At 34.4% G+C, this 16,466-nt stretch overlaps 1 protein-coding gene across 1 annotated transcript in view; it reads right to left on the bottom strand.

Moving 5' to 3' along the window:
* LOC128985524 (branched-chain-amino-acid aminotransferase, cytosolic-like) overlaps positions 1–16,466 on the bottom strand; it is a 30,695-nt gene continuing 14,229 nt past the window's right edge. Inside the window, exons 4-7 of the mRNA XM_054405109.1 lie at positions 12,917–13,108; positions 3,559–3,673; positions 2,641–2,795; positions 1–1,215 (exon numbers count right to left, since the gene is read on the bottom strand). Coding sequence (XP_054261084.1) covers positions 1,021–1,215; positions 2,641–2,795; positions 3,559–3,673; positions 12,917–13,108 — 657 coding nt within the window. The 3' untranslated portion in view covers positions 1–1,020. The remainder of the gene's footprint in view (positions 1,216–2,640; positions 2,796–3,558; positions 3,674–12,916; positions 13,109–16,466) is intronic.

Here is a 16,466-nt window from a genome sequence, read left to right as displayed (position 1 = left end):
TTTTATTTACAAATTTACGAATCATTAGACAAACAAGTTAAAGGTTAAATTAAAACTATACATAATACTTTCACCTTTTTCAATTAATGTGTATTCTTATCAGAAAATTGTATCTTACAAAAAATAAATATAAACTCAATATGTATTGGACTACATGATTTTGTTATATCCGAGTCAGTATTCATTTCACATACTTTTTGATTTAAGATGGAACCACATTTTCACTCGGGCAGCTTTTCTTTTACTACATTAATAGAACCTTAATAACAAGACTCTCATGGGGATTGTAAAATAAGACCTGTTATCAAGGTTGACTTCTTATCGAGGTTTTAGGTTTGTAATTAGGGGTAAAATAATTTTAAGAGGATTTGAAAATGACACTTGTCATCAAGAGCGACTTGTTATTGAGGGTCTTCTTATCAAGGTTCCACTGTAAATAGTTTGTTCCCTTTATAATTTTTTCTACTGTAAAAATGTGTGAATATTTAATAAAACCCTCAGCCAGGAAACTACTCCTATGCGCTGATGTTAAATTGCATGCCATTCAGCATGAAAAAATTACTTAAGTCTTACACTAATAGCTGTTCATCTGATTTCACGAAACATCTTAAAATAAATTAATTTTCTTCTACAAATTAAATTCATTTGACATGGGTTTCATGATTATTTTAAGTATCAATACAAAACTCATTAACCAACTTAACTCTTCAACAGATTACCTACTTGTACTATTGTTAGGCTAATCGGGAAGCGAGCTGTTCTAGTGGTATGGCGCGGGGCTTCGGAGCCCAAGGTCCTGCCAATCGCCAATGGATTTTATCCATGTGATAATGCCGCAACCATCTAGAACTAAGAACTATAGCCTGAAGTAATGTGTACAACAGTTCCAGGCTAGAACCTCATTACCTAACTTAGATTATTAAACAAATTGTTTCTTGTTATCCAAGTTACACTAGCCCAATAATTATTCAATGATATGTATACATACAACTCTTATAATTTTAGTATATAAAGTGTGTATCAGTACTGATCAATAGGCTTAGCCCATTCGTGTGGGATGCGTCCGTACTGAATGTCCAGGATGGTTCGTAAACATCGTTGGAAAAAAGGATCCTTTTGCTCAGCCGTGGGGAGGTGAATGGTGTTGTTCTGGTATTGAATGAGTCCTACAGGGCAAACTACACATGCTGTGCCTGCACCAAATACTTCTAACAGCTGAAACATCATCATAATAGGCTACATGTTCAATCAGAAAAAGAATAGTTACATTATTGTTATTTTAATCCAATGAAGGTATGTTTGGATTTTTAAAGGCTACCATTTAAAGATATATATAAATTCTACAATTCCCCCTTTATTTGAGTACCATTGAAATCTAGAGTAGTGCAGTAAATAACTCAATTTTATTGCAAGCCTATGTCGATAGTCCAAACCTTGGGTAGTCAAATTAATTGAAATAATCTTTTTTGATCTGATACTGGCAGTAACTTTACCATGATAATGGAATGCCTGCAACTTTAAAGTGTATCTATTATCAAAGCTATAGCAATGTTAATTTTTAAAATGGTAATTCTTGACTTTATACTTCAGCATTACATGGGAGACCACAGGGGGCGTATCCCAAATAAATACAATCGAACCTCTATAAGACGAATTTCAAGGTGTATGGGGAACATTCGTATAAACGAGGTATTCTTAAAGAGGTTCGGTTTATCGTTTAATACTGCCGTTATTCGTCTGATAGAAGTTTCTACGCACTCTGAGACAATGACTGACAACGGAATAGGGATGGGCGGGGGTCTCATGTTGAGACAAAAGCTTCTTTTTGTTTTGAGAACTATGTACTACAGAGGTTAATATAATGATAAATTAGTCTTTCAGAGGTCGAATTCGTCTTGTACAGGTTTTGCGCAAATAATATTCCGTGTATATAAAATTGTATATGAGTACCATTTGGTAAATAAATTAAACGGTTCCATTTGTATGTCAATGTATTGTAAAATAATATCATTGTTGGTAATGGTTACAAACTCCATGCATTAATGGTGTAACTTTATTGTTTTAATATGTTTATTTCTCAAAAAAACTGCTTGAGATACAACAAATGGTTAAATTTAGGTACACTATGTTGGTTCCAACTAAAAAATTAAGGATTATTAAGGATAATTATTAAGGAAAATAATAAAAGGTTACTCTGAGTAAACATGAAAAAGTAAGTAAGAGAGGATTTTTAAAATTGTCTATCAGAGAAAAACTTTCAGTGGGAAAAGTATAGATGATTAGATGTTCCTCAATTTTTGTTTCAAACATTTTTTTCATATAGTTTGTCATCGCTGGGGATCAGGAGCATGCCCGCGGCCGGGAGCGCGCCCGAGTTCTCGTGCAAACCTCGCACTGTCAAGACGGTGATTTTGAAAATATACATGGGAATAAAAATGTGGATTTTAAATGTTAATGTAGTTATACAATGGTATTGCTCATTTGTATGGGCCTGTATAGGCCGAGAGCCGGGTATTTAAAAAAGTGGTCAAAAAAGAGCCATAAGAATAACATGGGGAAAACGTGCCGAAAGTGGGGTCATATTCTTATATTGCCCCTACTCGTAAGTATAATTATCATTATAAAAGCTAGTCAGCATACTTGTTGAGAGTTGTGCCAGTTGATCAGTTCACTCATGGTGATGACTCGTTCCTCCACCCTTACATCCCCCCACTCTCTAGCCAGGTCCAGGACACTCTGCCTCGTGATACCTGGGAGTATCAGACCATTCAGCTCTGGAGTGACCAGGACCTTCTCTGTAACAAACATGAGGTGCACTCTTCAGTTATTATTGCTGAGACGTATTCTTGCGATTGTTTATCAATTATCTCCAGTTCAGTTCAAACATGGTCTGCTAACAACCCTGCGACGCGCCGTACTTATTCAGTATTATGATAGCACTATCTAATTGTTTGAGTATTTGTACTATTTTTATGTTCGTGTTATCTAGGTTTTAAATGTGTTTTTGGATATTTGCAAGCTTTGATAATGTTGTTTTTGCATAGAAATGTGTAAGCCAAAACCTATTTTTGTCTTAACAAAATAGTCCAGGGGTCTTATCATTCATTTGTAATTGTGTCTAATATAGTTATACTGCCCATACAATATTTTTAGCTGTGCCTCTATGGTTTGGTTAAATAATCGTAGTTTACTCAACAAAGATCACTACTTATAGCTTCTGAGGGAGGTAATGTTTTTTTTTCTTTTTATTATAACCTCTCATTCCCTCTGATATTGATGCAAAGACTCATTGTACCAACCACTCATTGTACCACTCATTGACAATTAAATTGGTCTCAACAGCTGATAAGTTGACGTTCGAAGCATTACAATTTTACTCATTTCTTCTCAATCCTTGAACCTCATTAATCCGTTACCAGTGCTGTAAAGAAAAAAATACGACCCAATACTACAGTACATAATTTACTCCATTTCAAGCAGGATATGATTCTTTCAGCTCAAGATATATACTACTGTATTATGAAAATAATTGAGCTAGTTCATTAAAATTATTTTTACCTCCATTATCAGCTAGATGAAGAATAAAAAGATTCATCAAGCCAACTTCTGTGATCTGATGATCCTCCCCATACAGCCAGAGAACTTGATTGTATCCTTTGGATTCAGCCATTTTCTAAACAGTAATCCATTATTTAAATATAGCTTATATTCATGATAGTGCACAATATTATAGCTGAGACACTGATAAATTTAACTTTCTATTGCTTACGTCTAACACCATTGAGTATACCTTTGTAAAGAGAGTTTTTTCAAACCAATTATTTCAGGTTTAACGTAATTATATTTTTTAGTTTTAGGGGGATACACATGGCTTGGTTTTCCAAATCTGTTTTCATTGGCTAGTTTTCAGATTCATATTTACTTCAATCATCATTTTTTTTTCATCAGTTGATTAAGAGTGTAGAAATAATGTCAGAATATTACGCATAAAAAAGGACTGTATTTGCAATTTAATAAAGAAAAGACAAAAGTAAAAAACAATAACTGGAATTAATGAGGAAAACATATGGCAATAAATAAATACAAAGAACATAAAACACTAGGGGAAACCCGTCGAAATCGATGGTTACTTTCAAGGCTTACGTTAACTGCGATAAATTGGGTGAAATACAGTATACATATTTTGAGCATTTAGCATAGTTTAAAGAGTAATAAGTGTAAAAACAATAATAATATTAATTGCGTTAGTTGCCAAATTTGTTGATCATTCAATGAATAAAATATTCCCCATACCGTACGTCATAGGAGTTATTATTAGTAGGCTATGTTATATGGTAGGCTATCTCTTCCTTTAGAAGAACCTTTAAATAGTATTAAAATCGTATTGGTGGATCTTTTGTAGTTAAACACTTCCGTGATTTCATCAGTGTAATATGATTTTATTTGAAAAGAAAATATTTTTGGGAAGACATATTCTAACTTCAAAGGGAGGTATATCCGTTACAGTGTAAGATTGATTTTTCCTTCGTCACGTCGCGTCAGTTCATATCGTACTTCTGTGCCAATGAATGAGTGAACCCTCTAGCATAGTTTTGGGAAATTGATTGTGGGGTTACTGTTAAAGCTGGGATTCCTTGACATGGGGGATGTCAGTTAGTTGTCTCAGCCTTATCAATAACATAACGTTGTCAATATAATCTCTCTACGGAATGTTAGGTGTAGTGGAATACTTGAAGTGAAGGGGTGGCTTTTATTCTTGAACTGTTAGGGGCCTCCTAGTTCATATGGTCTTGCAGCTTCATGGCAACAAATAATGCAAATGACATAGCAATGGGACATTTCCAAAAAGCAAAGATACTGTAAATTGGCTGTTACGTATGTATTGACGTTTACATATTGTTAATCAACGATTTTATTAGACACAATAAGAGCAGATATTTCTACATAAATATTTGATATGTGTATTTAATATGATAAAATGTAGTCAAAAAAAGGTGAAAAAGGCAGACACCAACCCGTACAATAGATATAAGATAGTTCAATAAGAAATAATTTAAGAATTGCTGTGATAAAAGGATTTTCCACTGATTTCGTAATGGAACGTTATATTGCAAAACATGACATGATAAAGAAGAAATTCAATTTTAAAATCAGAAAATAACATTGCAAATACTTATCTATATATATAATTCCGTAAGTCAAATTTTTGTAAAGAAATTGTGAGTGACTGGATGGCCGTAGAAGGATGGGAAGGGTCTTATTTTAAAGGCCTTGACGTAAATTTTGAGGGAAAACTATTCATTTTTCTTATTTTTTTACCATAAATTCGCAACAGAATAAAACTTTTCCCATTAAAACAACATGGGGTTTAATTTGTTTACATCTTTTGAAATTAAAACAGCTGTGCCACAGATTTGAAAACAGTGATCAATACACGCATTTGGTTTACTTTTAGCCAGTCAACTATGAAATGTATACTATAATAAAACTGAAATATTGAAGATTAGTCGGAAAAACGTCTGCATTCTTTGTTTATATTTAAATCATATACTCAAGTTTCATTTTTTCATGCTTTTACGTTATTGTCGTGTTAAAGGAATAAACGAGATAGAATAAATATTCTGTATAAATAATCAAAGAGTCGAAATTAAATCTAACTTCTGAAGTGAAAGGCAAAACTCACACCACAGTTAAACATAGATACTTTATTAGCCAAGATCCCAAAAGTAAGTCTCCAAGCTCAAAACAACAATACAATAAAAACAAACATCAAATATGCAACATATGATAACAATTATAAAAATACCAAACAGCACATCTTCTCTTTTCTCTTTTTTTTAGTTTATTTATAAAAATCTGAATCACTGTATCTAAGAGGTGGTTTTACACTTCTTTTAGGTCTGTCATTTTCATTGCTATTGTAATTATGTCCAGCATCAGTTTCAGTTCCTTGGTCTTCTTGGTATTGGTGTTCAAATCTATTTTCACCATTTTCAATAGGCCTATGCACAGCTATTATATGTCTCCTGTTCCTTCTGATCTTCCCTGCCTGTGTATTTATCAGGTAGGACCGAGGATGGTTTGATTTATTCTCAACATGTCCATAACGTTTTAAATCTAGAATCCAAACTTTGTCATTTTGATCAAGCTGTGAGAGATCTCTTACACCTTTCCTTACATCGTAGTTTCTCTTATTTCTTTCCTTGATTGAAAAATCCTTCTCTTTAAACTTTTGCAATCTTTCCCTTGTTACCTGTCTGAAGTTATTTATTGACGGTAATGTTGATCGGAGCTTCCGTGAATAAAGTAACTCTGCAGGTGAAAGACCAGACTCTAAGGGTGTATTTCTATATTCTAACAATCCAAGATTTGGATCACTACATTTTGTTAGAATCCGCTTCGCTATGTCAACTGCTTTTTCTGCTTCTCCGTTTGATTGTGGATACCTTGGGCTTGATGTCACTATACGGAAACCATATTCTTCAGCAAAATTTTTAAAATCCTGAGAAGTAAACTGCGGACCTCCATCAGCTCTTACCACATATGGTACTCCATGTCGAGCAAATATATTTTTCAATCTAGCAACCACAGCTCCGGTAGTCAATGCATCCACATAAACCAGTTCAAGAAATCTAGAATAGTAGTCTTGCACAACTAAATACCATTTTGCATTACATTTCAAAAGGTCAATACCTAAAGACTCCCAGGGATTTTTTGGTAGTTCAGTCAACAGTAAAGGTTCTGATTTGTTACTTCTTTGCTCCAAGCAAACTGGACAATTTGTTACAAGTGTAGCAATATCTGTTGAGCAGCCAGGCCACCACACCGATTCATACACTCGCCTTCGACATTTGACAATTCCCATGTGACCTTCATGTATTTTACTCAGTATATCCTTTCTCAACGATTTTGGAATAAACAGTCTTGTGCCTAAAAGGAGGAATCCTTTACTGATGTTTAGATCAGTCCTGTACTTCCAATACACCGAATTTTTATTCCAATTGTTATTCACAATCCAGGATTTAATTCTTCCGCATTCCTCATCAGTATCCTGAGCTTCTTTGATTTCCTTGAGCCTTTTGTCAGAACAAGGAATAGCATCCAAAATACTCTGAACAAACAAATCTTGTTCCAATATGTCTTCATGTTCGTCATTTGACTTAATGGGGTTCCTAGACAAAACATCTGGTACATAAAATTCCTTTCCTTTCACATATGTTACTTTATATCTAAAACAAGCCATTCTCATTCTTAACCGCTGAAGTCTTGCCGATAAACTAGCGATTTGTTTACTTCCAAGCACCTGAACTAAAGGTTTATGGTCAGTCATAAGTTCAAACTCGGTTCCTAAAACATACTGTGAAAATCTCTCACATGCCCAAGTCAGTGCCAGTGCCTCCTTTTCTATCTGAGCATAACGCATCTCTGTCGGTGATAAAGATCTCGATGCATAGGTGATTGGTTTCCACTTTCCATCCACAAATTGTTCAATCACCCCTCCTAGGCCAAATGACGAGGCATCAGCTGCAACTCTGGTTTTACGATTTTTGTTGTAAGACACCAGAAATGGATTTGAAGAAATTAGGGATTTAATTTTATCCCAAGCACTCTTTTGAACGTCAGACCAAACCCACTGATAACCTTTCTTAAGTAAAATTCGCAATGGAGCTGTAACTTCAGCCAAGTTAGGGATAAACTTCATCAAATAATTAACCATGCCAAGAAATTGCCAAAGTTCGTTAACATTATTTGGGGTTTGCATTTTCATAATGGCCTCCACTTTCTCAGGATCAGGCTTTATCAATCCATTTTCAATCAAATGTCCTAGAAATTTAACTCTGTTCACATTAATGTTACATTTATCTTTATTAAGTGTAACATTGTGTTCTCTCAATCTTTGTAATACATTTGCTAGTCGATGGTCATGTTCTTCCTGTGTTCTACCGACCACAAGTATATCATCTGCTTGGTTTACTACCCCATCCAGTCCATCCAAAACTTGGTATATCCTCTTCTGGTAAACCTCTGGGCCAGAATTAATACCGAATGGTAACCTCTTGAAAAAGAATCGCCCAAAAGGAGTTATAAAAGTCGTAAGCTTGTAACTTTCATGATGTAAAGGAACTTGAAGAAATCCATTTGTAGCGTCTAGTAATGAAAATATTTGTCCGCCTTCTAATTTACTTAGACTTTCTTCTACAGTTGGTAGTTGCCACCTTTCTCTCTGAATGCTTTTGTTGAGTTCGGTATAATCAACACATAGCCTCACTCTATCACCTGTCTTACGTGGTACAACAACAATTGGTGCACACCAGTCTGTTGGTTCTACCACTGGCTCAATTATTCCCTCAGAATGCAGTCGATCCAATTCTTCTTTGACTTTGCTCAATAATGGAGCGGACACTCTACGAGGGGCTGCCACAGCAAAGGGACGAGCATTTTGTGTTAGTGCAATTCTGTAGTTTTCCCCTTTCATTTCACCAATAGAACCAAAAACATCAGAAAACTGAGAAAATATTTGGTTAGAGAAAATAGAATCTATGTTGAACTGAATTAGGTTTAATTTCAACATTGCATTTCTACTTAAAAGTGGAGTAGGTTGTTGCTCAATGACGTAAATATCTTCTACAATAGATTTATTTCTAAACACTAAAGTAGCAACGATCTTACCAACCACTTTCAACCTAGTTTTCCCCGGACCAAATAATATTTTACTTGTTTCACTCGTTTCCAGTTTTAACTCCTTGCAAAGATCATATCCAATTATAGAAACATCTGCTCCAGTGTCTAACTTAAAATAAATATCATGCCCCTTAACATTAAGTTTTACTTTACAAGGATTTTGTCCTCCAACCTCTTCTATGGTCAATTCCCCTAAATAGGTTTTAGGTTTTTCTAATGGTTCATTACTTTTATTAATTTCTCTCACTTCAAATCCTTTGGTACAACATCTCACATAGTGTCCCTTTATTCCACATCTGAAACATGTAGACTGATTGGCAGGACAATCATTGCTATTGTGATGTCCAACAAATCCACATTTATTACATTTACCTTTCTTTGAAATGCTTTGATCTTGACTTTTATTGCAAGAACTGTCCCTAAACCGATGTTTAGTGGATTGATTAATCCCCTTATTGACAAACTCAATTTCTGGTGATTCCCTCACTACTTTTTGTTGTTGTTTTAAACTCTCTGCTTGTCTTGCTTTCAAAATTGCTGTACTTAAGGTTAATTTTTCATCCAACTGTAAATTTTGAGAAAGTTTATCATCATTTACCCCAATTACTATCAAATCTCTAATTAGTTCATCTTTTAATTCCCCAAGTTTACATCGCTCTGCCAGTTTGTGTAAACTATTTATAAAAGAATCAACAGGTTCCCCCTCAGACTGACGTCTTTTTAGAAATTTAGCTCTCTCATATACAATATTGATTTTGAAACCTAAGTAAGACTCAAATCTACCCTTGACAGTGTCATAACTCTGTAATTCTTCATCTTTTAATCCGAAAGATGTTAGAAGGTCTTCTCCTTCATCTCCTAGACAGTATAAAAGCATATTAACTTGATTTTCCCCACTCTTACTGTCTAATCCTGAAGCTAATCTAAACCTTTCAAATTTTCTTATCCATCTAGGCCATTCAGAAGGTTCCCTGAAATTGAAAGGTTCAGGTGTGACAAGTTGGTATTGAACTGTACTAATTGTACTACTCACTGCTTCAGCCATGCTTAGTTCTTTCTTCTCCACAAAAGTTTAAGTTATTTAACCTGACACCATGAAGTGAAAGGCAAAACTCACACCACAGTTAAACATAGATACTTTATTAGCCAAGATCCCAAAAGTAAGTCTCCAAGCTCAAAACAACAATACAATAAAAACAAACATCAAATATGCAACATATGATAACAATTATAAAAATACCAAACAGCACAACTTCTGTTTTGTTTTTATTTTTAAATCATATGTTCAAGTTTATTTTAAACGATGTTGTTTTCTTTATATTTCTACACATTTTAAGGTTAAGGTTGTGTGAATATATACAACTAAAATAACCTATAAATGTTATTGGTTCTAAAATGGTGTATTTGCATTCCTTCGTGAGTAAATTTTTTTAGTGCAGTGAATATACAACGTAGAGTAATCATATTCGATCATACTTTTATAAAATCACCAGGGATTCAAGATGTTTTGGTATGGAGGCTGCTGGATATATATTCTTTTCATTTTAAGTAGCCTACTGTAATTAATATGAACGCCAGGGGAATACCACAAAGGCGGGGAACTGTTCATAGGAATGACAGTGCGCGTAGGAGAGCAAGAGTAGATAATGACGAACTTAATCAAGATATGTTACAACCCCTTTTTAGGAGACCCATGGTAGACGAGAGAAATGTAAATATTCATGATGCAGGATTATTGGACCAAGAGTGCATTCAATGTAGTGCTCTTCATTTTAGAGAAGAACTAACGAATAATCATTTTATGACATGTTGCCATAACGGACTTATTAACCTTCCTCAGTCAAAAACTAATGTAGAACTTAAAAGTTTGTTTGAAGAGAGCCCACAACTGTATAAATTCATTCGACAATGCAACAGTGCGATGGCTTTTGCTTATTTTTCAGCCAGTAAGAAAGATATTCCAGGAAAAGGACCATACTGTTTCAAAATTCAAGGACAGATTTATCGTTCAATCTCAGATTTGCTGCCTCAACATGATGAAGACCCCGTGTATGGCCAATTGTACATTATTGACACATCAATAGCAACAGAAATTCGTCAAAGGCGTCGAGAAAATAGTGACTTAAAACCTGAAATATTGTCCAAAACTAGCTGAAATATTAGAAAATCCATTTGCACAAATTTACAAAAGAGCTTCGGAAGAAATGGTTGTACAAGGTGACAGTGAATTAGAACTTAGGTTTGTAGACAGGATAAATATGGATCGTCGTAGGTATAATAAGCCTACTGCAGATGAAATTGCAGGCGTCTTCAATTCATCTGAAGGCGAACCTCCAATGATTTTTTAAAATTCCAAACAGGGAAGCTTTTATTTATCCTCATTAACCACAAGACCAAAGCTACCTTAGTAAACCAGTATTTATTCACAAACAATGATATGTTTGCTGCCTTTTCATGTTAAACCACTGGAGTGATTCAAATTATTTATTGAAAATGACATCAACAAAAGCAAACAAAGAAGAACAACAAACTGGTTTTTACACAAAAGATATGGTGTAGGGATGCCTATTCTGACACATAGATAATGTTATTCTGAGTTTGTTTAAATACCGGTATTGCAAAATGTTGTTTTACATTTGAGCTTTTTAGGGACTTATGTCCCTACAAGCCACTAGTTTGGTAGAATTCAGTAACTACCAATAAATGTGTGTTGTTTGAAATACAATTTAAAAACGAACAACTGTTTCATTTAAAAGTATTATTCACATGGCCAAAATGTAAACAACTCTGTGGAGGGATCTTTAAAGGTTTCTGGGGCGGAGTCTTACGGGATTTTTCTAAGTTTTTGTTTTGATATCTCATCTATAGACCAAGACCTTTCTTTGGACACCTCTACCGAGTTTCTACGCCCAGCCGTTCTCTCAAATTAGTGGGGACAAAGTTTCCAATTAAATATTTAGATTCCCCCATGTTAATCTTATGGGAGAAACTCCAACTTTGATGGCCAACTTTGTGGGGCAAAGCCCGAGGATTTTTATTACAGGAATTGGTGAAAGGGGGTGTCTACACAAAAAATACTTTATTTTGACACGTCGTTTGTAAAAATCCGTCCATTATTAACGGAGGAGTAGTGTTTTGTAGAAATCGCCTTCACGTATTATATATATAATATATATAATAAGGATTGTGTCAATATTAGCATATTACAAAGAGATTTTGTATTTTTCTAACTCTTGTTTAGATTCTCCGTCTGTAAATGACTCATGTATGGAGTAGTTATAACGGAAAAATTAAAGGTATATTTTCCTCTACTCTGGCCAGTTCCTGAGAAGATTTTAATGAGATGGAATCTCCCTTTTCGTTTTGTTTTTCCCTAGTTTTACCAATGTTTTTGTGCTCTTTTACAACAAAGCTTTTCTGATAATTTTTGTTATTTTAACGAATTTCCCTTTAGGGATCAGTAGCTGAACCCATCTGAAGAACCATCCTGAAAGCCCCTTGGTATGTATCCAACGTCACCATTCACAATCATTGCAAAATTCCATTTGTTACTGAAGAAGTTACGAGCTGCAGTAAAAAATACATCTCAAAGCTTGAGTATCATCCGAACCATTTGGCCCTCAACCTCCTAGACAACAGTCAACATGTCTACAGACTAAAAAGAGAAAATGTTTTAGACCTTTTCGACTCGATTTGTACAGCAGCTCTGAAATTTATTTTCTTTCTTTTTTTTAGTGCTAAAGCTGTTTAGCTGCTAACTCATGCATTCCAATTTTTATTTTATCGTTAAAAATGCCATCATATTTACTTATTGTTTAATGCAAAACAGATTGTAAATAAAACTATGTAAAAAAAGGATCAGTAGCTATTACCGTAGATAGATCAGTAAAACCTAGACCCATAACCGTAAATTTATCATTTCGATGTCCCCAGAGGCTAAAAACACTATTTGTTCAAATTTGTATATATGTATATATGAGTGTATGTGTGTGTCCGTGAACGCAATAACTCGATTAATTTTCGTCTGTAGGTGTTTGGATGGATAAACTTGAGTGAGTTTGCGAGCAGCAAGATTGGGTATGTAGTATGGCAACTACTTAAGGTAATTTCAGTACCGGTACATTATGTGAAAGTGTGTTTTTTTTATATATGAACTTCAATAAATATGAATGTTAAGATTGAGATAATGTCATTAATTTTTATCTAGATAATTTTCTTCAAACCAGCTAATTACCTGTATGTAGAGGGTAGGTCCATAGTTGGAGCCGAGCTTTTTGTCTCCATAACCGCCTGGCCACGCCCTCACGAAGCTAGGGTCTGCCAGCAGAGAGATAGGCTTCAAACTAGGCCCACTGAAGTATGAACCGACAGGAGACAGGATGGTGTAGAGCAGTGCAGACTCAGACATAGCAACACCCAGAGTCGGCTGCAATCACAATATGGTCTGTTTTAAATAAAACTGAAAGATGTGACAAAACATGTTAAATTCAAACACCAGGTTATTCGAAACAAGTGCAATAGCAGAGGTTTATGTTGTTGACCAACATGTTTCCCAGAAAATGAGAGCTGAACTTTTTTTAGAAACTGAAATACAAGTGAGTATTAGCCATGCGTTCTTCGGTAATCCAATCTTTCCTGTTATTCATATATATATATATATATTACCCTCCTTGCGGACGATCGAGAGTTGCTGTTTCCCTGTTGTATCACTGTACACCGTAGCAGGCCTAGTTGGAGTCCTACATTGTGCCTATATTTAGTTACCATACCATTAGTTACCTCCTCTAGGTTATAAGCTCTAAAATTACACCTCAATCATAAAACTTGGTTTAGTAGGACGCCTTAAAAAGGGCTGGCATAGAGGAAACCCTTATTGTGTTAATTATATAGAATTGTATATTATTTTAAAATTGCTTACTGAAGTTCTTCAGGGAACAAAGTCTCTCTTGCACTCTAAATACACGATTATTGTTTGTGTAGTTTGGAACCAAAGTGTTTACTTTTCCAAATGTCACTATAGAGTCTTAACATTTATATATTTTAACCTTATGTATTCAGGCGTACCAAAATCCAATTACACCAAAGATGGGCGATTGTTTTGAGTCTTACTTCAACATTTAAAAATCTATAAGTATAAAAGAGGATGTTTGTATATATATATATATACACACAAGCTGCTATACCCGTGCTTTGCAACGGGAAGAAAATGTGACCTGGAGAGCTATTAAAGTAATTCTGATATGTGTTTTGAAATACGGCAACTCTATGATTTAGTTTGAAAATATAAACTGATTTAAAAGTGTAAACTTACTTACTTTCAACCCCTACTTCTTATGTTAATAGATCCAAAAGAATATGACAACATACCTTAGTGTAGCAATAAACATGAATTGCTTCATATTGATGCTTCACGAATGACATGTTTTACCATAATGTATTCTTCAACTTTAGTCAAGCCTCTTTACATGTAGCTTACTATATAAATTACAGAATGAAACTTTGAGCAATACTTTACAAAACGTATACAACCTTTCTTTTAAACCAAACATAACCCTCCTAAATCTACATAAAGCGTCACAAACATATTTTTCGAGTAAATAAACAAACACCACTTCATTGTACTGACCAGCTGTTTCATTACTGAATCTATATATATAATTCCGTAAGTCAAATTTTTGTAAAGAAATTGTGAGTGACTGGATGGCCGTAGAAGGATGGGAGGGGTCTTATTTTAAAGGTCTTGACGTGAATTTTGAGGGAAAACTATTCATTTTTCTTATTTTTTTACCATAAATTCGCAACATAATAAAACTTTTCCCATTAAAACAACATGGGGTTTAATTTGTTTACATCTTTTGAAATTAAAACAGCTGTGCCACAGATTTGAAAACAGTGATCAATACACGCATTTGGTTTACTTTTAGCCAGTCAACTATGAAATGTATACTATAATAAAACTGAAATATTGAAGATTAGTCGGAAAAACGTCTGCATTCTTTGTTTATATTTAAATCATATAGCCTACTCAAGTTTTATTTTTTCATGCTTTTACGTTATTGTCGTGTTAAAGGAATAAACGACATAGAATAACTGTATAAATAATCAAAGAGTCGAAATTAAATCTAACTTCTGTTTTGTTTTTATTTTTAAATCATATGTACAACTAAAATAACCTATAAATTGTATTGGTTCTAAAATGGTGTATTTGCATTCCTTCGTAAGTAAATTTTTTCAGTGCAGTGAATATACAACGTAGAGTAATCATATTCGATCATACTTTTATAAAATCACCAGGGATTCAAGATGTTTTGGTATGTAGGCTGCTGGATATACAGGGTGTTGAAAATGTCTGGAACCAACATTATATCTCGTGAGTGGTTAAAGAAAAACAACTGATATTTTGTGTACGGATATACTATGGTTTTACCTATCTTTTAGTGCCTTATGAAAATTTTTACCACTTATAGGGAACGTCCTGCGGAGGATGCAGTAAAAAGTTTTAATGGAAGCCTATGGTAAATGATACATCATTTTAAAGGCCATTTTTTTCTGAGTAAGGAGCCACAAGTTTCATCTCAAAAGGACCACCCTAGCAAAAATGGCGACTGTTTGAAATTTAAAAAACCACTTATAGGGAACGGAATTTTTAAATTTCAAACAGTCACCATTTTCGCTAGGGTGGTCCTTTTGAGATGAAACTTGTGGCTCCTTACTCAGAAAAAAATGGCCTTTAAAATGATGTATCATTTACCATAGGCTTCAATGAAAACTTTTTACTGCATCCTCCACAGAACGTTCCCTATAAGTGGTTATTTAAATTTCAAACAGTCGTCATTTTTGCTAGGGTGGTCCTTTTGAGATGAAACTTGTGGCTCCTTACTCAGACAAAAAGGGCCTTTAAAATGATGTATCATTTACCATAGGCTTCCATTTAAACTTATTACTGCATCCTCCACAGGACGTTCCCTATAAGTGGTAAAAATTTTCATAAGGCACCAAAAGATAGGTAAAACCATAGTATATCCGTACACAAAATATCATTTGTTTTTCTTTAACCACTCACCAGATATAATGTTGGTTCCAGACATTTTCAACACCCTGTATATTCTTTTCATTATAAGTACTGTAATTAATATGAACGCCAGGGGAATACCACAAAGGCGGGGAACTGTTCATAGGAATGACAGTGCGCGTAGGAGAGCAAGAGTAGATAATGACGAACTTAATCAAGATATGTTACAACCCCTTTTTAGGAGACCCATGGTAGACGAGAGAAATGTAAAGATCCATGATGCAGGATTATTGGACCAAGAGTGCATTCAATGTAGTGCTCTTCATTTTAGAGAAGAACTAACGAATAATCATTTTATGACATGTTGCCATAACGGACTTATTAACCTTCCTCAGTCAAAAACTAATGTAGAACTTAAAAGTTTGTTTGAAGAGAGCCCACAACTGTATAAATTCATTCGACAATGCAACAGTGCGATGGCTTTTGCTTATTTTTCAGCCAGTAAGAAAGATATTCCAGGAAAAGGACCATACTGTTTCAAAATTCAAGGACAGATTTATCGTTCAATCTCAGATTTGCTGCCTCAACATGATGAAGACCCCGTGTATGGCCAATTGTACATTATTGACACATCAACAGCAACAGAAATTCGTCAAAGGCGTTGAGAAAATAGTGACTTAAAACCTGAAATATTGTCAAAACTAGCTGAAATTCTATTAGAAAATCCATTTGCACAAATTTACAAAAGAGCTTCGGAAGAAATTGTTGTACA

The sequence above is a fragment of the Macrosteles quadrilineatus genome, unplaced genomic scaffold (assembly GCF_028750875.1).
Source record: "Macrosteles quadrilineatus isolate MER2022 unplaced genomic scaffold, UCM_ALF_1.0 Scaffold_2__2_contigs__length_208266976, whole genome shotgun sequence".
Lineage (NCBI taxonomy): Eukaryota > Metazoa > Arthropoda > Insecta > Hemiptera > Cicadellidae > Macrosteles > Macrosteles quadrilineatus.
The sequence above is the reverse complement of the archived record's forward strand: the minus strand, read 5'-3'. Positions and strand labels throughout refer to the sequence as shown.